At 46.0% G+C, this 24,738-nt stretch overlaps 1 protein-coding gene across 1 annotated transcript in view; it reads left to right on the top strand.

Annotated features, from left to right (window-relative positions):
• Window positions 1–24,738, top strand: part of LOC139274783 (NADPH oxidase 4) — a 242,819-nt gene that overhangs the window by 61,626 nt on the left and 156,455 nt on the right. Inside the window, exons 7-8 of the mRNA XM_070891470.1 lie at window positions 744–816; window positions 942–1,022. Of these exons, the coding sequence (XP_070747571.1) occupies window positions 744–816; window positions 942–1,022 (154 nt within the window). The remainder of the gene's footprint in view (window positions 1–743; window positions 817–941; window positions 1,023–24,738) is intronic.

The raw sequence follows: 24,738 nt of genomic DNA on the forward strand, positions 1-24,738 counted from the left end.
CACCCTGCAGTGCCCCTGAATGTACAAGCCTAATTTCCACTCTGAACATAATGAGATGGGTTAGATTGAGGAAAGATCATTTTATTCAATAGACAACAGCATGTTTAGCATGTCTTCAAATTAGTATTTTCCCCTGTACAGACCAAAATCCGAGCATACAACCAATAATGCAATTTTTTGCCTCTGTTTTTAGGTTGTTAACTCTTCAAAGTTTATCATCAAAGCATTCAAGCTTTTTTGGATAATTTTAGGACCTGATAATGCTGCTCCTCTCGGGTACCTGTGCTCCACATAATGCAAAGTCAGCTCATTAAACTATTTTTTCAGTGCTCCAGCTCTGAGCACATGGCGTGCTGGAAGCACCACAGGGTTCAGAGGCCACATTATTAGGTGGCAACAGCTCTTTAAGAGCCACTGGCTGTCTTCAAAGTTGTGCTTTTTTTGTGGAGAAAAATTGGGACATTATAAGGCATGGCCTTTCAGAGGCCAAGCAAAGGGCGCTTTAATTTTTTCTGCATTTAAAAAAACCTAATTTCCATGCCTTATTGGAACAGGGCTGTTTGTGAGGGGATTTTTGGTTGGGTTTCTCATTTTTCTTGGTAAACAAGGATTGCAAAGCTCCTATAGTGCGCTCCTCCTGACTTGTGTCACAATGTCATCTCTATTTATTGGAGCTGTTTAATTTCATGATTTTAAAAGTTGCTAATTTTCAGTTTTTCAATTGTCAATAACTTGTTATTTAGTTCCAGGAGTAACTGGTTTCTTCATGGTGCTGGTGCTTTTCTTAATGTGCACATCCTCATCATACTGTCTAAGGTAAGAATGTGCACTTGCAAATTTATCTGTGTGTCCACATAGGAATGAGTGAATTATTAAAATGAGTCATCATTTTCCACAATTGGGTGCTATTAATGTGTACTGTGGTCCTTTCTGTTTTGCAGGTTTTCAAATTATGATATCTTTTGGTACACACACAACCTCTTCATAGTCTTTTACATTTTACTCCTGCTTCATGTGACTGGGTAAGTGTGCTGAAGGAATCTTTTTCGAAAATATGATTTTAACCACAATCTAAATGGGGCAGATTTTGTAACACATGGCATCAAGACAAACAGAACTACTTATATTTGAATTGACTTTGAGACGACACAATCCATCCCGGGTGTTGATAATGAGGACATCACTGTTTCCTTAAATGTGCAAAAATGGTTATTATAAAACCTGTTCTGTCCAAAACCAAAGTGATTTGCCTTGATTTAGCTTGTGTATCCAAACATCAAAATGTTGCAGTGGAGAGCTCAGAAGTTTCCTGGAAGAAGAATACTTGTCAGACATGCTGTTTTCATATTTGCAATATAATGTGTCAAAGTGATAAGTAATTAGAGAAAACCTGTTAAAACCTATATGTTGATAACATGTGGAGATGCAGCACACTGTTCACCTTCGCTGTGCTTAGTTGCTTTTTTACCAGAAAAGTTTGAACGCTGTCGCCATTACTTTTATCTTTATTTCCTTCTTTTTAAAAAACATTTTTCTGCACGCAGCACCTCCTTCCCTGAAGGTGTTGACTCCCCATTGGAGTGCAATTTTGTAAACTGTTGGAGGTGTCATCTTTCGGATGAAACTTTAAACGTTAAACCTCTTGCCCTATCAGGAGGAGTTCTTTCCAATGTCCTGGACAATATTTATCCCCCAACTAATATCACTAAAACTGATTATTTGGGCACTTACACATTGCTGTTTGTGGGACGTTCCTTTGCAAATATTGGTTGCCGCATTTCTTATATTAAAACAGTGACTATGCTTCTAAAGTATTTCATTGGCTGTAAAGTGCTTTGAGATGTCCTGAGGTTGTGAAAGGCACTATTTAAATGCAATTTCTTTCTAATGCTAATTCAGCCTTTTAATTGTTGAACTGTGTGGATGGAGCTCTTATATTTATATTATATTTGAATCTCAATCAAGATATTTGGGCTTTCCAGAGGCGTGGGGGAATGGTGAATTTGTCAGTCTTAGCTATGTCACTAGCCAAACAGAGATCCTTTCGTTATAGCTCCAGTGCATTTCTGGTAGTTGATCAAAGAGTGTCTTGCTATAAATATAGATCTCTATGAGTTGAGCTATCCTGTAATCCTGACTGGAGAAATTTTAAAATAAACTGCAAATGTCTCCAATCTATGATTGAACGTTTGCAGAGGAGGAAGACTTTTTTTTTCAATCCTCTAGTTTTCCTCCCTTATTCTTCCTCTCTTGAATATGATGGCTTGTGCTGCAGAACAGCTATATTGGAATTGATTTTCAGTGCTTCACCCAAGTATATATTCTTTATGTATGAACCTATGTAGGAAGTGTCAACAGATTGTTCAATTGTGAGTGACATTAGAGCTGAGTCTGGTGCTGTCCTCACAATATCTCCACACACATATATTCACAACTGGCATTACAGAATAGTGACTAGGAATCTCAGTTGACTACTTTCTTAGTCCAGAGATGTTGAGCATATTTTCTAGTCAGTCAGTTGTCTCACTTACATGGACACCCATTATGTAATGTAATCAAGTTTGCTGATGATTCAAAGATGGGTGGGAAAGCAAATTATGAGGAGGACCCAAAAAATCTGCAAAGGGATATAGACAGGCTAAGTGATGGGCAAACATTTGGCAGATGGAGTATAATGTGGGAAAATATGAGGTTATCCACTTTGGCAGAAAAATAGAAAAGCAAATTATAATTTAAATGGAGAAAAATTGCCAAGTGATGCAGTACAGAGAGACCTGTGGGTCCTTTGCATGAAACACAAAAAGTTAGTATGCAGGTACAGCAGGTAATCAGGAAGGCAAATGGAATGTTGGCCTTTATTGCAAGGGGGATACAGTATAAAAACAGATGTTCTGCTACAACTGTACAGGTCATCGGTGAGGCCACACCTGGAGTACTGCGTACAGTTTTGGTCTCCTTATTTAAGAATGTTAGCATTGGAGACTGCTCAGAGAAGGTTTAGGTTGATTCCGGATATGAAGGGGTTGACTTATGAAGATAGGTTGAGTAGTTTGGGCCTATACTCATTGGAGTTCAGAAGAATAAGAGGTGATCTTAGCGAAACATATAAGATAATGAGGGGGCTCGACAAGGTGGCTGCAGAGAGGATAGTTCCACTCATAGGGGAAACTAAAATTAGGGGAGTTTGGGCCCAATTTTGGCCATGACTTGCTTGGAGTAAGTTGGTTTTTCTGGCGTAAGTTAAAACACGCCATTTTCCCCAATAAACTTGCTCCAGAGTAACTTGGGTACGATTTTTTTTTTTAGTTGAGTTTTTTTTCCAAAAGAGGGCGTTCCCAGCCACTTACACCAGTTTTGGCCATTTATGCCACTTTGGCCAGCTAAAACTTACTCCAAATCGAGTTAGGTCAGTGTATGTGGCCCGCTCTGAAATACATTGTGGGCAGTTAAAAATTCAGCGCAGGTTAGTACATTTAAAGCACCAAGACTTACAAAGCACAAAAATAAACATTCAATAACAAACAAAAAATAGAAGGAAGCTGAGGACCTGCACCAAGACTTACAAAGTAATAAGCAATCAATCAATAACAACTAAAAAATAGAAGTCCTAATTTTATGCCAGAAACAATTTTTTTTTTAAATCCTGTCGCCCCCCGCCCCCCCCCCCTCCCCCACAAATCAAAACTCTCCTCACTAAACAAAGCACAACCATCAATAAATAAAAAATAAAACTCGGGTCCGACCTCGGCCCAGGAAGTCAGTGGGCCGACCGGCCGGTGCAGGAGGCCACTCGGCCGGGGATAGGGCCTGCGAGCATTGGGTCCTGTTCACAGCCCATAGGACACGCTGGGAGGGCGAGGAGCATGCGCACAGACACCACTGCACATGCGCGCAGCTGCCGGCAGTGTTTTCTGTGCTGCGCTGTTGTTCTGCCCCCCACTGCACTACGTACGCCATGCTGGGACACCGGAGACTCGGCATAGCGGGCAGGATGGGGCCACTTTTTTTCGGCGCCGTTTCCAGCGCGCAGAGTCGGCGCATTTAGGGTAAGTGCGCTGAAAAAAGGGGTTGGGGAAAATTGTGCCCATAGTCTCAGAATAAGGGGCCACCCATTTAAAATTGAGGTGAGGATGAATTTCTTCTCTCAGAGGGTTGTAAATCTATGGAATTCTCTGCCCCAGAGAGCTGTGGAGTCTGGGTCATTGAATATATTTAAGGCGGAGATAGACAGATTTTTGAGCAATAAGGGGTTATGGGGAGCGTTAGGAAGTGGAGCTGAGTCCATGATCAGATCAGCCATGATCTTATTAAATGGTGGAGCAGGCTTGAGGGGCCAAATGGCCTACTCCTGCTCCTATTTCTTATGTTCTTATGTTTGTATCCAAAATTAACTTTTTCAAAATCCACATCGGTAGAATTTTTGTTTGTCCAATTTTGAGTGCACATCTTTCCCTGTAGTGTAGAAAATGTAGACATTTTCTTTTTTCTTTCACGGGTGTGGGCATCACTGGCAAGGCCCATCCCTCATTGCCCTTGGGAAGGTAGTGACGAGCCATCTTCTTGAACCACTGTAGTCTGTGTGATGAAGGTACTCCCATAGTGCTGTTAGGGAGGGAGTTCCAGGACTTTGACCCAACGATGATGCAGGTACGGTGATATATTTCCAGGTCAGGATGGTGTTTGACTTGGAGGTGATGGTGTTCCCATATGCCTGCTGTTCTTGGCCTTCACAGGCAGAGGTCACAGGTTTGGGAGGTGCTGTTGAAGAAGCCTTGGTGAGCTGCTGCCGTGCAGCTTGTAGATGGTACACAGTGCAGCCATGGTGTGCCGGTGGTGGAGGGAGTGAATGTTTAAGGTGGTGGATGGGATGCCAATCAAGCGAGCTGCTTTGTCCTGGATCGTGTTGAGCTTCTTGAATGTTGTTGGAGCTGCACCCATCCAGGCAAGTGGAGAGTATTCCATCAGTCTCCTGACGTGCATTGTTGATGGTGAAAAGGCTTTGGGGAGTCACACGCTGGAGAATACCCAGCCTGCTGTTATAGCCACAGTATTTATGTGGCTGGTCCAGTTAAGTTTCAGTTCACTTGTGTAGTGCAAATACGTGCCACTTATCCACCCAAGCCTGAATGTTGTCCACGTTTTGCTGCATGCAAGCACGGACTGCTTCATTATCTGAGGAGTTGCGAAAGGAACTGAACACTGCAATCATCAGCGAACATCCCCACTTCTGACCTCATGGTGGAGAAAAAGTCATTGATGTAGCAGCTGAAGATGGTGGGGCGTAGGACACTGCCCTGAGGAAATCCTGCAATGATGTCCTGGAGCTGAGATGATGGGCCTCCAACAACCGCAATCATCATCTATTGTGCTTGGTATGACCCTAGCCAGTGGAATGTTTTCCCCGATTCCAATTGACCAAATTTACTAGGGGCTCCTTGATGCCACACTCGGTCAAATGCAGCCAAGATGTCAAGGGCAGTCACTCTCACCTCCCCTCTGGAATTCAGCTCTTTTATCCATATTGGACCAAGGCTGCAATGAGGTCTGGAACTATGTGGTCCTGGTGGAACTCAAACTGAGCATCGGTGAACAGGTTATTGGTGAGTAAGTGCCGCTTGGTAGTGCTATTGACAACCCCTTCCGTAGCATTGCTGATGATTGAGAGTAGACTGATGGGGCGGTAATTGGCCGGATTGGATTTGTCCTGCTTTTTGCGGACAGGACATACCTGGGCAATTTTCCACTTTGTTGGTTAGATGCCAGTGTTATGAGAACATAAGAACATAAGAATTAGGAGCAGGGGTAGGCCATTTGTCCCCTCGACTCTGCTCCACCATTTAATAAGATCATGGCTGATCTGATCTGCTCAGCTCCTCTTCCCTTATTGTTCAAAAATCTGTATCTCCACGGTAAATTTATTCAATAACCCACCCTCCACAGTTCTCTGGCAGAGACTTCCACAGATTTACAACCCTCTGATAGAAGAAATTCCTCCTCATCTCAGTTCTAAATTGGCGACCCCTTATTCTTAAATTATTCCCCCACGCGTGGAAACATCCTCTTTGTATCTACCTTGTCGAGCCCCCTCAGTATATTTTATGTTTCAGTAAGATCACCTCTCATTCTTCTAAACTTCAATGAGTATAGGCCCAACATGCTCAACTGTTCTTCACAAGTTAATCTCAGGAATCAACCTAGTAAACCTCCTCTAAACTGCCTCCAATGCAAGTATATCCTTCCTTATTTAAGAAGACCAAAACTGTACACAGTACTCTAGCTGTGGTCTCACCAATACCCTGTGCAGTTGCAGCAGGACTTCTCTGCTTTTCTACTCCACAGTCCTTGCAATAAAGGCCAGCATTCCATTTGCCTTCCTGATTACTTACTGTACCTGCATATTAACTATTTGTGTTTCATGCACAAGGTTCCTCTATACTGCAGCATTTTGTGATCTCTCTTCATTTAAATAATAATTGGCTTTTTTATTTTTCCCACCAAAGTGGATAACCTCACACTTTCCCACATGACACTGCATCTGCCAAATGTTTGCCCACTCACGTAGCCTGTCTATCTCTTTGCAGATTCTTTGTGTCCTACTCACAACTTGCTTTCCCACCCATGTTTGTATCATCAGCAAATTTGGATACATTACACTCGGTCTCTTCATCCAATTCATTAATATAGATTGTAAATAGTTGAGGCCCCAGCACCAATCCATGTGGCACCCCAATAGTTACCACTTACCAATTGGAAAATGACCCATTTATCCCGATTCTCTGTTTTCTGTTCGTTAGCCAATCCTCTATCCATGCTAATATATTACCCACAACCGCGTGAGCTCTTATCATGTATAGTAACCTTCTACGTGGCACATTATCGAATACCTTCTGGAAATCCAAATAAACCACATCACTGGTTCCCCTTATCCACCCTGCTCGTTACAGCCTCAAAGAACTCCATCAAATTTGTCAAACATAATTTCCCTTTCATAAAACTATGCTGACTCTGCTTGACTACATTATGATTTTCCAAATGTCCTGCTACTGCTTCCTTAATAATGGACTCCAACATTTTCCCAATGACAGCTGGGAATAGCTGCCCTGGAACAGCTTGACTAGAGATGTGGTTAGTTTGGAGCATCAGTCTTCACGACAGTCGGGATGTTGTTGGGACCAAAAGCCTTTGTTGTATCCAGTGCTCTCAGTCCTTTGTTGATAGCACATGAAGTGAATCTGATTGGCTGAAGACTGTCTTCTGTGATGGTGCGAACCTCAGGAGGAGGCCGAAATGTATCATCCACATAGATTGACAGCAGCCAAGGCATAGGAACCCCCTTTTGTGCGCAAGAGGATTGATGGAATTTAACCAGCGTAAGCCGTGTAGCCTACCAGAACACTGGTAAGCTTTGACTTACTTATCTGGCCAGAACTATTCTACCCATTAAGACATTGATTTTACAGACCCTAGTGATCAATGTACCTCTCCCAAGTTCCATTAGTAAGCCCGGCCACCTGGATGGTTAGACAATCAACTGTGGCTTAGGCTACTGTGAACCTGTCTGGCTCATATATTGGATTACCACGATATTGACTTGGTTCTGCTTTTCCATTTCCAACTTGTCATGTTGGAGTAATGTCTACCCCAAAAGACCCTGTTTACCTCTCCCTCTCGCAAGGAGTATAGTCCTTAGTTGATCATTAGGCAACCGTCAAGAGCAGGATTGAACCCTCAGTTGATAGACACCAGACACCATTGTTGGAATAGGCGGCAGCCTTCCACCCTTCAATCATTTCCTTCTCTTTGCCACAAATTCACCTCACAGATTGAAAATCAATCTTGCAAGTGTTCAGTGCAGCCCCAAAGCACTGTGCCCAGGGTAAAGTTGGCATCCAGCAGGTCTCCCAGGTACATGTGAATCAATATTTGGGACAGATGCCCTATTTTGTCTTCCAGTCAATACATTTGAGATCTCCTCCTGAGCCATGATGAGCTATAATACAGCACTTAGGGAAATCCTTACTTAATCTACTGATTAATCTAACATTCAAGGTGTTAAGTAAAACACCTTTGCATGTCTAGTGCGCCATTGGATGAGATCAGCTAACTGCATTTTCCTTTGCCACAATGTGTGAGGAACTTTTCTGCTGAGCCACTGAAAGGTTAACAAATCCCTTGGACCAGATGGCCGACATCCTAGGGTTTTAAAAGAGGAAGCTGCAGAGATAGTGGATGCATTGGTTGTGATCTTCCAAAATTCCCTAGGAGATGGGCTACATATGTAGAGGGTGACAATAAGGGAGTGGAATGATTTTGCCAAATGGCCTCCTTCTGTGGTGTTATATTGTAAGATTGCATTATGATAAGGGTGATTGTCAGTGGTGGTTAGTCAGATGGGGATGTGAGTAGGTGCACAGACAGAGAGGGATGGGTGCACCTGCTGTCATGTATGTACATTCTGTTTGTAGCCACCAGATGGCGTCATTGTTGGAGGCCACTGAGCAGCGCGCACATGGTGCTGCTCAGGTATAAAAGGCCAGCCATTTTGAGAGTCAGGCACTTTGGGCCTAAATAAAGCAGAGCCAAGATTGTACTTTGCTTAGTTAAACAGTACACAGTTTGAAACTTTATTGCATACATAACATTTGGCGACGAGAATACAAGAACCTTGTTTGCAAAATGAGCACGAACGGATTTTTGGAGTGATTCGTGGAGGGAGAAGATTGGGCAGACTTTGAGCCATTTGAACCAGTACTTCGTGGCCAACAAAATGAAGGGGGTCGACGATGCAGATTGGTGCCGGGCCGTGTTCCTCACTGTGTGCGGTTCAAAGATCTACGTTCTGATAAAGAATCTACTCATGTCTAGTGATCCAACAGAAAAAACGTACGAGGAGTTGTGTACATTGGTATGGGAGCACCTCAAGCCAGACGACGCCATCATCATCTCGACATACAGGTCTTATACACATTCGATCAGAGGGCCAGAGCGCGGCGGAATTCGTTGCCGACCTGCGACGTCTAGCAGGACTGTGCAAGTTCGGGACGGTGTTGGCGGGACTTCTTTGTTATCGGTATCAACCACGAGGTGATCCTGCGCAAACTTCTGGCGGTGGAGGAGTTGGATTTAAAAAGGGCCATCCAGATCGCTCAATCATGTATGATGACAGGCAGGAGTTTAAAGCAAATATCGGTGAAGAACCAAACCTTGGCAAGTACTGTAAATGCGATTGATTCGCCGTTAGGCAGAGCGGCACATGGCAAGGCCTATCCGACTGCGTTCGCGAAACCTGTGGCTGCCCAAAGTCTGCCAGCGCGAATGTATCCGACTTCTCCGTGTTGGCACTGTGGGGAAAACATCGGCACCAGCAGTGCCGATTTAAGCAATATAGTTGCAAAGGCTGTCTGAGAGTGGGGCATCTCCAACGCAAGTGTTGCAGATGAGCAAGCGACACACCATGTGGAGGATGAGAGTCAGATTAGCGCGGATCCGGATACGCAATCCGAGATGCCAGAGGAAGAAGTGTATGGACTGTATTCCTTCATAATCAAGAGTAAACCAATTTTGATTAATGTGAAGTTTAATGGGATACCGGTATCGATGGAAATGGACACGGGGTTGAGTCAATCGATCATGAACGACAGGGCATTTAATAAGCTGTGGGATACTAAGACTGTGAGGCCCAGGCTCAGCCCTGTTAATGCCAAGCTGCGCACGTACACCAAAGAACTGATTAAGGTGATTGGCAGTGCACAAGTTAACGTGTCAGATAAAGGTGCGGTTTACGAGTTACTGCTGTGGATTGTTCCAGGCAATGGCCCAGCGCTGCTCGGCAGGAGCTGGTTGGAGAAAATCAGATGTGACTGGAACGACATAAAGGCGTTGTCATCGGAGGAAGATAGCACAATCAGTGTCATGTATCCAGACATGTTGTACACCAGCTGTATGGTCACTAAGTTGAGCCACCAGAGCGCATTGCAGTGGAAGACTTGTAGGTTAGCTGTACAGGTGTGCCAGGCCTAGTATAAAAGGCAGGCCACTATGTGTGACCATCACTCTGGAGTTATATTAAATGGATTAAGGTCACTACAGTTCAAGTATAATACATTGGCTCGTGGAGTCATTATCAGAGCATCTAAAGACATAACAATTGGCTACGAGATTACGGACTTTTATGCGAAAGTGGCTAACCTTGGTACATTGCAGCAGTTCGCAGATGGTGATGATTGGGACACCTTTGCGGAGAGGCTCGACCATTTCTTCACAGCAAACGACCTGGCAGGCAATGATCCGGCCACACTGGCTGATAAGCGCAGAGCTATCCTGCTCACCAGTTGTGGGCCCACCATCTATGGCCTCATCAGGGACTTGCTGGCACCAGCGAAGACAATGACCAAGACGTACGAGGAGCTTGTAACGCTGATGCAAGAACAACTCCAGCCCAAAGAGAGCATCCTCACAGCCAGACACCGGTTTTATACCCACTGACGGCCCGAAGGCCAGGAAATTGCGAAATATGCTGCAGACCTCAGGAGGCTGGCGGCATCGTGTGATTTCGGCGACCACCTCACCGAAGTGCTGCGGGATATCTTTGTCATCGGAATCGGCCATGAGGGCCTTCTTCACAGGCTACTATCTGCGGATACCACAGTCACACTGCAGAAGGCCATCACCATGAGCCAGGCATTCATGACCTCGACCTGCGGCTCTAGGCAGATGACTTCATCCTCAGGACTCAAACCCGGCATGTACTGTACACAGACTGGTGCCCTTTAGAGGCTGGACTGTAGAATGTGAATCTCCTCAGGGGAGAGCAAACAGGTCCCCGAGTCACTTAACTCAAAGTCCGCCGAGGGGGGCTGATCGAGTAGCAGCATGCTGGCGTTGCGGAGGGAATCACAGGGTTCATCAGTGCCGTTTTAAGGACTGTGTGTAAAGGCGGCAGCACAAAGGGCCACCTCCAACGAATGTGTAAAAGAAATATGACTCGCTGTGTTAATGAAGAGTCTGCAGATGGCCATGAATCCAGCATGGATTATGAAGAGATGGTCAGAGAGGCAGCTCAGCCCCACGATGGGGTGTATGGTATGTTTACCTGCACCACCGAGTGTTCCCCGTTGAGGATGGAAGTCGAGATAAACACCGTTCCAGTCTTCATGTTACAGAACCTACAAGGGAGCAAGCTATCTTAGATCTGGTCCTGTGTAATGAGACAGGAAGAATAAACGATCTCCGAGTAAAAGATCCTCTTGGAATGAGTGATCACAGTATGGTTGAATTTGTAATACAGATTGAGGATGAGGAAGTAATGTCTCAAACGAGCGTACTATGCTTAAACAAAGGGGACTACAGTGGGATGAGGGCAGAGTTGGCTAAAGTAGACTGGAAACAGACTAAACGGTGGCACAATTGAGGAACAGTGGAGGACTTTTAAGGAGCTCTTTCGTAGTGCTCAACAAAAATATATTCCAGTGAAAAAGAAGGGCGGTAAGAGAAGGGATAACCAGCCGTGGATAACCAAGGAAATAAAGGGGAGTATCAAATTAAAAACCAATGCGTATAAGTGGCCAAGGTTAGTGGGAAAATAGAAGAGTGGGAAAATTTTAAACGACAGCAAAGAATGACTAGGAAAGCAATAAAGAAAGGAAAGATAGATTACGAAAGTAAACCTGCGCAAAACATAAAAACGGATAGTAAAAGCTTTTACAGATATATAAAACGGAAAAGAGTGACTAAAGTAAATGTTGGTCCCTTAGAAGATGAGAAGGGCGATTTAATAATGGGAAATGTTGAAATGGCTGAGACCGTAAACAATTATTTTGCTTCGGTCTTCACAGTGGAAAACACAAAAACCATGCCAAAAATTGCTGGTCACAGGAATGTGGAAAGGGAGGACCTTGAGACAATCACTATCACTAGGGGGGTAGTGCTGGACAGGCTAATGGGACTCAAGGTAGACAAGTCCCCTGGTCCTGATGAAATGCATCCCAGGGTATTAAAAGAGATGGCGGAAGTTATAGCAGATGCATTCGTTCTAATCTACCAAAATTCTCTGGACTCTGGGGAGGTACCAGCGGATTGGAAAGCAGCTAATGTAACACCTCTGTTTTTAAAAAAAAAAAGGGGGCAGACAAAAGGGAGGTAACTATAGGCCGGTTAGTTTAACATCTGTAGTGGGGAAAATGCTTGAAACTATCATTAAGGAAGAAATAGCGGGACATCTAGATAGGAATAGTGCAATCAAGCAAACGCAGCATGGATTCATGAAGGGGAAATCATGTTTAACTAAAGTACTGGAATTCTTTGAGGATATAACGAGCATGGTGGATAGAGGTGTACTGATGGATGTGGTGTATTTAGATTTTCAAAAGGCATTCGATAAGGTGGCACACAAAAGGTTACTGCAGAAGATAAAGGTATGCGGAGTCAGTGGAAATGTATTAGCATGGATAGAGAATTGGTTGGCTAACAGAAAGCAGAGAGTCGGGATAAATGGGTCCTTTTCGGGTTGGAAATCGGTGGTTAGTGGTGTGCCACAGGGATCGGTGCTGCGACCACAACTGTTTACAATAGACATAGATGACCTGGAAGAGGGGACAGAGTGTAGTGTAACAAAATTTTCAGATGGCACAAAGATTAGTGGGAAAGCGGGTTGTGTAGAGGACACAGAGAGGCTGCAAAGAGATTTAGATAGGTTAAGCGAATGGGCTAAGGTTTGGCAGATGGAATACAATGTCGGAAAGTGTGAGGTCATCCACCTTGGGGGAAAGAAAACAGTAAAAGGAAATATTATTTGCATGGGGAGAAATTACAACATGCTGCGGTGCAGAGGGACCTGGGGATCCTTGTGCATGAAACTCTTTTTGTGTTTATCTGTAAAATAAAAAAACATTAAACCGTGCCACCCGCCCTGGATGACACAGCAGACATTTACAAGGCCCTTTTTTTTTTCCTTTTTTGTGTTTTTTTTTTGTGTTTTTCTTTTTTTTGGGGTTTTTTTTTTTGGACACTAAAATCACCTTTTTTTCCCCAGTGCCCCCTATAAAAGGGAAGGGGACACTAAAAGCACCGGCAATTAAAACAAATTAAACTTTAAAACGTAAAATCAAATTAAAATTTGGTTGCCGGGCGTGATAAGTTAGTTTGCAGGTGCAGCAGGTAATCAGGAAGGCGAATGGAATGTTGGCCTTCATTGCGAGAGGGATGGAGTACAAAAGCAGGGAGGTCCTTCTGCAACTGTATAGGGTATTGGTGAGGCCGCACCTGGAGTACTGCGTGCAGTTTTGGTCACCTTACTTAAGGAAGGATATACTAGCTTTGGAGGGGGTACAGAGACGATTCACGAGGCTGATTCCGGAGATGAGGGCGTTACCTTATAATGATAGATTGAGTAGACTGGGTCTTTACTCGTTGGAGTTCAGAAGGATGAGGGGTGATCTTATAGAAACATTTAAAATAATGAAAGGGATAGACAAGATAGAGGCAGAGAGGTTGTTTCCACTGGTCGGGGAGACTAGAACTAGGGAGCACAGCCTCAAAATACGGGGGAGCCAATTTAAAACCGAGTTGAGAATGAATTTCTTCCAGAGGGTTGTGAATCTGTGGAATTCTCTGCCCAAGGAAGCAGTTGAGGCTAGCTCATTGAATGTATTCAAGTCACAGGTAGATAGATTTTTAACCAATAAGGGAAATAGGGGTTACGGGGAGCAGGCGGGTAAGTGGAGCTGAGTCCACGGCCAGATCAGCCATGATCTTGTTAAATGGCGGAGCAGGCTCGAGGGGCTAGATGGCCTACTCCTGTTCCTAATTCTCATGTTCTTATGTTCATGGAAGTGGTCACGGGGGCGAGCCAGTCAGTGATGAATCAAGAAGCCTTTGAGAGGCTGTGGGACAATCAAGCTAAACAACCCAAGTTGGTCCCGGTTCAGGCAAAGCTGCGCACCTCTACCAATGAACTTATCCCAGTCATTGGTAGTGCGAATGTTAAGTTACACCATGATGACATGGTGCACAAGTTACCACTGTGGATTGTTGCAGGTGAAGGATCAACGCTACTCAGAAGAAGTTGGATGGAAAAGATCGATTGGAGCTGGGAAGATTTCATCCCTCTAGCGATCGACGTCACCCGCGCTCAGCGGAAAGAAAGCCCCCACCTGAGGTTGGATCCAGCAGCAGAGAGCCGACCAACATCGCACCCGAGGCACAGACCGGTCAGCACGACTGCGCGGAGATGATCCAGCTGAGACGACCCGAACGGAACTTCCAGGCTCCAGTGGCAGGACTCTAGAGGAAGAAAATCGGATCCAAAGGTGACTTCCCAGCTTCGGTGGCAGAACCTGGGGAGAAGAATATCACAGCAGTCGACATCGTGGATGGAAGAAAGATCACGAGGCGAGGCGCTGAAGAAAAAGATGCCGGCGGCCAGACCACAAGGTGCAGTGCTGATGGAGCAAGTGAAGAAGATGGTTAGGGTAAAGATAGCAAGGCTCTCTTAAAGGAAGCCAGTAACCCACCACTCTTAAAGGGACAGTGCCACATTCTCAATCAATGTAATAGAAACTGTGAGTTAAATGTAAAGCTTGTAATTGATGATCAGAGTTTTTTTTACATGTAATAAGCAAAGAAAAGTCGTGCGATTGCGATTGGAGCTACAGTTTATCCAAAATGAGTAATGAAACATTGTGCGATGTAGGATTTCAACTGTATTCAGATAATGTAGCTGGCAAACACCCATTGGGAGCACACAGGTCCAGCAGGCTACCCAATGCTGTAGCCTGCGTCCCTGGGACCAGAGTGATGCACCACGGAGTGTGGCCACAAACAGCCAATATAGACGAGCTGCAGAGTAAGCAATCTCAGGAGGGCAATGGCACCGGTATCAATAACCTGTCCCTGGTCGGCTTCACCTCTCAGGCATCCGATGGCACCATTCGCCACGAGCCTGAAAGAGCAACCGCGCTAAGGCGCAGCCCCCAGACCCTACTGCCACCAAGGCTACACCTGGGAACGAAGGGTCACCCGCAACGGTTCTCCCAAATGGGACCGGGACCAGACAGGATCCCAAACCAAATAATGCCCAGGCAAGCGAGTCAGCAGTTCCCTGTGTACTGCTAGACGACTGCTCCTCAGGGAGCAGCACGACCCGGGGAGTAAGGTCAGGACAAGGAGGTCACAGGCATCTGTGAACCTGCCCGATGCTAGGAGCAACGGCAAAGGCCCCCAAGAGCAGGCAAAATGAGCCAACCAGGTTCTCACTGCCAGCACTGGGCACGGCGCCGCCACCAAACTAAGTGGACACCATCCAGCAGTTCTGGAACTAGTTGTCCTCATGCATTGGTGCTGACACCAGTACTGACTCCAAGTTTGTATCAAGAATTATCTCACCAGTCAAATGTACTTGCCTCACAACTATACCACAAATGTAATGATGTAAATGCAATTTTTTTTTTCTGGACTTGAATGTAATGAGCCACCGGCATAATCTATATGTGGGGGGGGAGAGAATGGAGTGGTCATGGACTCACAAACAGAAACCACCAGCACCTCTACTGACAATGAAACACCACCTACTCACCCAAGATGGAAACGACCCTCCAAGGGTCAACCAGATAGAGCTAAGCCCAGAGCACAGTCAATGCATGAAGGCGATTTGCACTAAGGACTTGGGGGGGAGAGGAATGAGTGAGGTCATGTATCCAGACATGTTTACTGCTTGTACACCAGCTGTATGGTCACTAAGATGTGCTACCAGAGAGCACTGCGGTGGGAGACTTGTAGGTTACATGTACAGGTATGCCAGGCCTAGTATAAAAGGCAGGCCACCAAGTGTGATCATCACTCTGGAGTTATATTGGGCTCAAGTTTCCACATGATATGCGCCTGATTTTTAGGAGCAACTGGTGGAGAACGGACTGTCGTAGAAATCGCAATTCTCCACATTTTTTTTACTGCCGTTCTAGTCAGGTGGGACAGAATTTTTTCTTCAAAAGGGGGCGTGTCCGGCCACTGACGCCTGATTTCAAAGTTTCCACAGTGAAAACGTACTCCAAACTAACTTAGAATGGAGCAAGTGAAGATTTTTGTCGAACTGAAAAAACCTGTTCCACACATTAAAAAATCAGACGCAGGTTACAAATTAGGCATCCAGAACGAGGTGGGGGGCGGGGGGGGGAGGGGGGGGAAGGGAAGTCAGTAAATTCTATAATAAATCCTTATTTAATAATTATACAAATATTATACAAATAAATCCAACCTGAATAAATATTTATAAGCAAAGAAAAGATTAAATAAACCATCTTCCTACCTGTGTGAAAGTGCTTCAGCCAGAGAGAATGCTGCAGGCGTTCGTTCCCGCGGCGGGGTGGGGGTGGGGAGGAGAAAACCGTTCGTTCCCGTGGGGGGGGGGGAGGAGAAAGCCGTTCGTTCCCGCGGGGGGGGGGGGGGGGGAGGAGAAAACCGTTCGTTCCCGCGGGGGGGGGGGAGGAGAAAGCCGTTCGTTCCCGCGGGGGGGGGGGAGGAGAAAACCGTTCGTTCCCGCAGGGGGGGGGAGGAGAAAGCCGTTCGTTCCCGTGGGGGGGGGGGAGGAGAAAGCCGTTCGTTCCCGCGGGGGGGGGGGGAGGGGAGGAGAAAACCGTTCGTTCCCGCAGGGGGGGGGGAGGAGAAAGCCGTTCGTTCCCGCAGGGGGGGGGAGGGGAGGAGAAAGCCGTTCGTTCCCGCGGGGGGGGGAGGAGAAAGCCGTTCGTTCCCGTGGGGGGGGGGGAGGAGAAAGCCGTTCGTTCCCGCGGGGGGGGGGGAGGGGAGGAGAAAGCCGTTCGTTCCCGCAGGGGGGGGGAGGAGAAAGCCGTTCGTTCCCGTGGGGGGGGGGGAGGAGAAAGCCGTTCGTTCCCGCGGGGGGGGGGGAGGGGAGGAGAAAGCCGTTCGTTCCCGCAGGGGGGGGGAGGGGAGGAGAAAGCCGTTCGTTCCCGCAGGGGGGGGGAGGAGAAAGCCGTTCGTTCCCGTGGGGGGGGGGGAGGAGAAAGCCGTTCGTTCCCGCGGGGGGGGGGGAGGGGAGGAGAAAACCGTTCGTTCCCGCAGGGGGGGGGGAGGAGAAAACCGTTCGTTCCCGCGGGGGGGGGGGGAGGAGAAAACCGTTCGTTCCCGCGGGGGGGGGGGGAGGAGAAAACCGTTCGTTCCCGCAGGGGGGGGGGAGGAGAAAACCGTTCGTTCCCGCGGGGGGGGGAGGAGAAAACCGTTCGTTCCCGCGGGGGGGGGGGGGGGGGGGGGGAGGAGAAGGAGAAAACCGTTCGTTCCCGCAGGGGGGGGAGGGGAGGAGAAAACCGTTCGTTCCCGCGGGGGGGGGAGGAGAAAACCGTTCGTTCCCGCGGGGGGGGGAGGAGAAAACCGTTCGTTCCCGCAGGGGGGGGGGGAGGAGAAAACCGTTCGTTCCCGCGGGGGGGGGAGGAGAAAACCGTTCGTTCCCGCGGGGGGGGGGGGGGGGGGGGGGAGGAGAAGGAGAAGGAGAAAACCGTTCGTTCCCGCGGGGGGGGGGGGGGGGGGAGGAGAAAACCGTTCGTTCCCGCGGGGGGGGGAGGAGGCAGCCGTTTGTTCCCGACGGCGGGCGGGGAGGGGGAGAGAAACGGCTGCCTCAACTTTCTGAGGCTTCCTGCAGCCTTCTCAGTGCTGATGTGCTGATGGCAATGTGCTTTTATTAAAAAATGTTCAAAAATTAAACAGCTACAAAGAACTACAAAAATGGCCGAGTGCCAATGTTTCCTTCACACTGTGCGAACGCTCCAACGCACACGTGCAGCGTTGCCGGCAGGAAAAAAACTAATTTAAATGGTACCCGCCCCCTCCCACTTACAAAATCGGCGCGAGTGTAGGCTCCGCCCCCCTGGGCGCCGCGCCAAACAGACAAGGAGCTGCAGGGCGCTCCAGAATCACGCGTTTTTTTTCCAGCGCCGTTTTAGGCGCGAAAAACGGGCGCCCAGCTCGGAGGGGCGCCCGTTTTTTATCGTGTGAAAACTTGGGCCCAAAAAATGGACTAACGTCACTACAGTTCAAGTGCAATACATTGCCTCGTGGAGTCATTATCAGAGCATCTAAAGCCATAACAGTCAGAATCTGTGGAGACTACAAGGCTACGATCAACAGGGTTTCAAAACAAGATCAGTACCCATTACTGAAGACGGATGACTTGTTTGCAATGCTAGCTGGAGGGGAAGTCTTTCACAAAACTGAACTTGACATCGGCCTATATGACACAGGAATTGGTCGAGATGTTGAAGAGACTTACGTGCATTAGCACGCACAAAGGTTTGTTTATTTACCACTGGTGCCCTTTCGGAATTAACATTGGTGCAGCAATATTCCAGAGGAATATGGAAAGTCTACTGAAGTCTGTTCCCAAAACTGTTGTGTTCCAAGATGACATCCTGATCACTGGTCGTGATTCCAAGGAACATCTGAACAAGCTGGAAGAGGTTCTACTGCGTTTGGATAGAGTGGGACTCAGATTGAAACGCACAAAGTGCGTCTTCATGGCACCGGAGGTCGAATTCCTCGGGAGGAAAATCGCGGCTGATGGCTTCATAGAAACATAGAAAATAGGTGCAGGAGTAGGCCATTCAACCCTTTGAGCCTGCACCACCATTCAATATGATCATGGCTGGTCATGCAATGTCAGTACCCGATTCTTGCTTTCTCTCCATACCCCTTGATCCCTTTAACTGTAAGGGCTGCATCTAACTCCCCTTTGAATATATCTAATGAACTGGCCTCAACAACTTTCTATGGCAGAGAATTCCACAGGTTCACAATTCACTGAGTGAAGTTTTTCCTCATCTCGGTCCTAAATGGCTTACCCCTTATCCTTAGACTGTGACCCCTGGTTCTGGACTTCCCCAACATCGGGAACATTCTACCCGCATCTAACCTGTCCAATCCCGTCAGAATTTTATATGTTTCTATGAGATCCCCTCTCATTCTTCTAAATGCCAGTGAATATAAGCCTAGTTGATCCAGTCTTTCTTATGTCAATCCTGCCATCCCAGGATCAGTCTGGTGAACCTTCGCTGCACTCCCTCAATAGCAAGAATGTTTTTCCTCAGATTAAGAGACCAAAACTGTACAAATATTCAAGGTGTGGTCTCACCAAGACCCTGTACAACTGCAGTAAGACCTCCCTGCTCCTCTACTCCAATCCCCTCGCTATGAAGGCCAGCATGCCATTTGCCGCCTTCACCGCCTGCTGTACCTGCATGCCAACTTTCAATGACTGATGTACTGTGACACCCAGGTCTCCTTTCACCTCCCCTTTTCCTAATCTGTCACCATTCAGATAATATTCTGCCTTCCTGTTTTTGCCACCAAAGTGGATAACCTTACATTTATCTACATTATACTTCATCAGCCATGCATTTGCCCACTCACCTAACCTGTCCAATTCACCCTGCAGCCTCTTAGCATCCTCCTCACAGCTCACACTGTCACCCAGCTTAATGTCATCTGCAAACTTGGAGATATTATATTCAATTCCTTTGTCTAAATCATTAATGTATATTGTAAATAGCTGGGGTCCCAGCACTGAACCTTGTGGTACCCCACTAGTCACTGCCTGCCATTCTGAAAAGGACCCGTTTATTCCCACTCTTCCTATTCCTACTGACGTGAAAACCAAGGCCATCAAGAATGCACCCAAGCCACATAATGTGACAGAGCTGTGTTCGTTCCTGGGTCTACTCAACTGCTTTGGTAACTTCCTACCTAAACTGAGCACCTTACTAGAACCACTGTACATGCTATTGAGAAAATGCATCAACTGGGTGTGGGGCGCATCGCAAGACAGAGCTTTCATGAAAGCTACCAATCTGCTTTGCTCGAACAAGCTGCTGATACATTATGAACCATGTAAACATTTAGTTTTGGCCAGTGATGCATAGTTATATGGAATTGGTTGCGTACTCCAACAAGTCAATGAATCGGGGAAACTTAAACCTGTCGCATATGCATCCAAATGTTTGTCTAAAGCAGAAAAAGCTTATAGCATGGTAGAAAAAGAAGCTTTAGCGTGTGTGTACGGTGTTAAAAAGATGCATCAATGCCTGTTCGGTCTGAGGTTTAAATTAGAGACTGATCACAAGCCGCTCAATGAATAACATTTAATTGTTTTCCAAGAGCAAAGGTATTAATACCAACGCTTCGGCCCGCATCCAAAGGTGGGCGTTGACATTATCTGCCTATGATTATGTCATTCGCCACAGACCTGGCACAGAGAATTGAGCCGATGCTTTGAGCCGGTTGCCATTGCCCACACTGGAGGTGGAAATGCCACAACCGGTGGATCTAATGTTAATCATGGATGCTTTTGAGAGTGAAGAAACCCCTGTCATGGCTCAACAAGTTAAGACCTGGACCAGCCAGGACCCGATTTTATCGGTGGTAAAGGGTTGCATCCTCAAAGGGGATTGGTCTGCCATACCTAAGCAAATGTGCGAGGAGGCCAAACTGTACATTTGTCGCAAGGATGAACTGTCTATTCATGCAGATTGCATATTGTGTGGCAATCGCGTTGTAATGCCCAAGAAAGGGAGAAAGAAGTTTGTGCATGAGTTACACAGCACACTATCCTGGTATAGTGATGATGAAGGCCGTCGCCAGGTCCCATGTATGGTGGCCAGGAATTGATTCTGAGCTGGAAGCATGCGTGCATCAGTATAACACCTACATGCAGCTCAGCAAAGCACCAGTAGAATCGCCGCTGAGTCTGTGGTCGTGGCCATCCAAACCTTGGTCCAGGATCCATGTAGATTTTGCAGGTCCCTTCCTGGGTAAGATGTTTTTAGTGATGGTGGACGCTTATTCAAAGTGGATAGAACGTGCAGTACAAATGATCAAGCAAAGCATGAAGAGAGTAACCCAAGGTTCACTGCAGACCTGCTTGTCCTGCATACTACTGAGTTAGAGGACAAGGCCCCTCACATTCTTGGGGGTCTCGCCTGCTGAACTCACGATGAAAAGAGGTCTTAAGACCAAGCTATCTCCAGTACACCCGGATTTAAATAATCATGTTGCATACAGAAGACAAAGTCAACAAGGGTACCACAATCGCGCAACTGTGTCACGCGAGATTTCTGTTAATGATCCTGTATATGTGTTGAATTATGGTCAGGGTCCCAAATGGATCGCTGGTACAGTCATGGCCAAGGAGGGCAAGAGAGTATTCGTTATTAAGCTCAAGAATGGGCAAACTTGCAGGAAATACGTGGATCAGACAAAGCTGAGGCACACAGATGAGCCAGAACAGTCGGACGAAGAAACCATCAATGACCAACCAACCTACCAGCAGTCTTCAGAGGACTCAAGGGTCATCAGTGAACTCAGAATTTCCATCACGGACCTGTTCAATAAAAATGGACTTGCAATTCCTAACATGGCCACTGCCATCCCCAACAAGTCAGTCATCCAGCCATCAGCCACAACAGACCCCGCACACTCACCCAAGGCTGGAATCGAACTGAGATGGTCAACCCGGGAGCACAAAGCACCGGACCATCTCCACCTGTGAAAGACTGTGATAAGATCTCAGAGGGGGGTATTGTCATGTATGTAGGTTCTGTTTGTAGCCACCAGGTGGCATCATTGTTGGAGGCCACTGAGCAGCACCCACATGGTGCTGCTCAGGTATAAAAGGCCAGCCATTTTGAGAGTCAGACACTTTAGACCTAAACAAAGCAGAGCCAAGGTTGTACCTTGAGTTAAACAGTACTGTTTGAACAGTTTGAACATTTATTGCATACATAACACCTGCAAGGTAGGTTGGTGTGAGGAGTGATATGCAGGAGCAAGCTTGGGAAGGCAGAGTGATGGGATTGTGATGACAGGCACATCAGGGTGTAGTTGAATGTGGCATTACACTCACCTTTCCTGACCTCATGAGATCATTAACTCTCTTGCGGCACTGGATCCAGGAGCGGCTGACAACACCACTGCTGCTCACTTCTTGGGCAATCTCCAGCCATGTCTTCTTGGTTTCAGTGGCTGGTCTCTTCCTGCTGCTACCAGGGATTAGGACCTCCCTCCGTGCTCTGACTCCCTGGACCAGGACTTTCAGGAGGTATCCTAGAACCTGGGCACAGCCTTCTGGTGCTGTGACTCCATCCTTCCTTGCACCCTCACAAAAATCTTTGATATATAACAGTAGCCATCTCTCCCAACCACCTGTGTGCCTCCTCCAACAACCTTCAAGTGTGATGTGTGCAAGGCTCCTTTAAATATCTGAGCTTAAAGCGAGTCATCATTTAATTGGTCGGGAAACCCACATGACTGTTTCAATTGATCCAATTCAGTTAAATGTGCAGGGCAGAAAGCGCTGTTTTAAACTTCAGGATGGTGACCCGTTGCACGGCCCACAAGCATCCGCCCGACTCCAAAGTGAAAATTCCGGCCATTAATTCTGTTTCTCTCTCTCCTCGGATGCTGCTTGACCTGATGAATATTTCCAACATTTTCTGTTCTTATTTCTTTCCCTCTCTTTTTTAAATTTCTCCTTTTGTACCTGATTTGACATTGAATTCACCGACTCTAATTTACACTTCCTTCTCCGTCGTTCCTTTGTTTATTTCTCAATCCATCAATCTGATTGGGTTAAGAAGACACACAGTTACTTACCCAGTTTACTCGGGGCCCCAGATGGCCTGTTTCCCTCGCTGCTACTTTATCAGCTCGCACTCAACAGTTTGCTACACAAAAAGTTTAAAAACCTATACGTGCACAGACAAGTCTAACTAATGGCAGACATGATTTGATACCCTGGTACAGCAAAATCTGAGCCATAATATGTTTTTCTTTCTATTGAATATATTAAAAGAAAAATTCTAGGCTCCATATATTTTAATTCAGAGTGGATGATTTCCACCTAGCAGTCGGCATCCATTATTGCTTTGTACACCAAATTTTTCTGCGCTAAACATGTTTGTTTCATTGCATTATAGAATTTAAACATCTACATATAATGCACATATGACTGATAATGCAACCTTTTCACAGAGCTATCAGTGCCAGTACAGACAGATAGGATGAAATATTAAAAGCCGACCAAGGAAAATGCTATTTGGTTCATGTTTGGATTTGAGAAGAATTGAATGCCTCAAACATTCAAGAGACAGATTAAAAGGGCATAGGTGTCAGTACTTGGCTGGAGTGGATGAGCCTCTTCATAAGTATAAACACTTATATAATCCTACTCAGAATAGTTTAAAATACGCAGTTTCCATTACACTATTCTTCCAAATAAATACAGGAGTTTCCAACATTCCCAGAGACTATGGGGCAGCTTTTCCTGTTCGTGTGTCTAAGTGCATTGGTTCACTGCAAATAGAGTATAATCAAGTGAGAAGGTTTGCACGCCCAACTGGATGGAAAATTGGGCAGGCGTCTTAATGGGCATGTGATATTCCCTGTGGGCATGTGATATTTTTCTCTGTGTATTGCACCAAGGCGATCCAGTACACCCAGGCAAAGGAACAGGAACGTCTATTTATTTCTGGCTCAGATGTTACTATCTGGATCACAAAGCAATGGTTCGATTTCCCTCTGCTGAGTTAGTTAGTCTCAGTCAGGGCAGTGTTAGAACACTGCAATTATCCACAGTGCCCCTAGGTTGGCAAAGGGAAAATCACTTTGAGTTCTCACAATCTCTGTTGGAAGTGCAAACGTTTGGACATTGGGTGAGTGTGGGATTGGGTTTGGCTGTTGCACTTCACAGCTGAATAGCTTGCTCTCACTCCTGTCATGAATTACACATGAATAATTGCACTGTGGGCAAGGTATTAGAAGGCAATCAGTATCTATGGAGTTGTACCCCAGCCAATACCTTCAAGTGGAAAAAGCATCACCTTGGAGAAAGAAAACTTACTATCAAATCTGACATAGAGATAATCGTTACCTGGGCAAGGCACTGGAGTGTAAGCAGCACCAATGTTATCATTTTCCACTAAGGAAATAATCATCTTGAGGGTGCGGAAGAAAAGTAAATACCAAAAAAGTTCTCTAGTTTCTTGGTTGAAAAGCACAACCTATTAATAGAATTTTAAAACAATGGTCATCTGAAGGACGTTATTTTCTCCATACTTAGAGATACAGGCATCCTTTGAATACTTTTACTATGGGAGCCAAGAAAGCCATATGCAAAAAAAAAAACTGTACTCTTCCTAAGTAAAATTGAAATGGTTTGCTATTTTTCTGTTTTTTTAAACTTTAATCTAATATTTCTTTGAGTATAGGTTACCCCTACAGACACGACTTTGTCTCCTCTGCAGACACACTGTGGAGTTTGTTTGGAAGAACCGAAAACACTGTTGTGTATTTTTAATATAAAAATGAATGTCTTGCTGGGAATTTGTATTCCCACACTTCCTTGGCTGAGAACATCTGGACAGTGCTTCATCAGAAGCATTGGTATGTTTGACAAATGCAGTCACTTCTCTGTCCTTATTAAAGGCTGGCATGCCGGATTCTATGTGGTGCATCTGGCAGTTGTACATCAATGGTAAAACTATTGTGCAGAGAAGTAAGAACTGCCAATATATTTAATTGATAATATGGAAAAGCTTTGACTTTGCATAAGCATGCACAGTAGCTTTAAACTTTGTAATGCAAACATTTTCTCCCAACACAAATGAATATAGTGTGAGGATTGTTTGCATTTTGTAACAACAATGAAGTGTATGTGTGTGTTTTTTGAAAAGAAAATTCATATAATTT

This window comes from Pristiophorus japonicus, chromosome 10 (assembly GCF_044704955.1).
Source record: "Pristiophorus japonicus isolate sPriJap1 chromosome 10, sPriJap1.hap1, whole genome shotgun sequence".
NCBI classification, from domain to species: Eukaryota; Metazoa; Chordata; class Chondrichthyes; family Pristiophoridae; genus Pristiophorus; species Pristiophorus japonicus.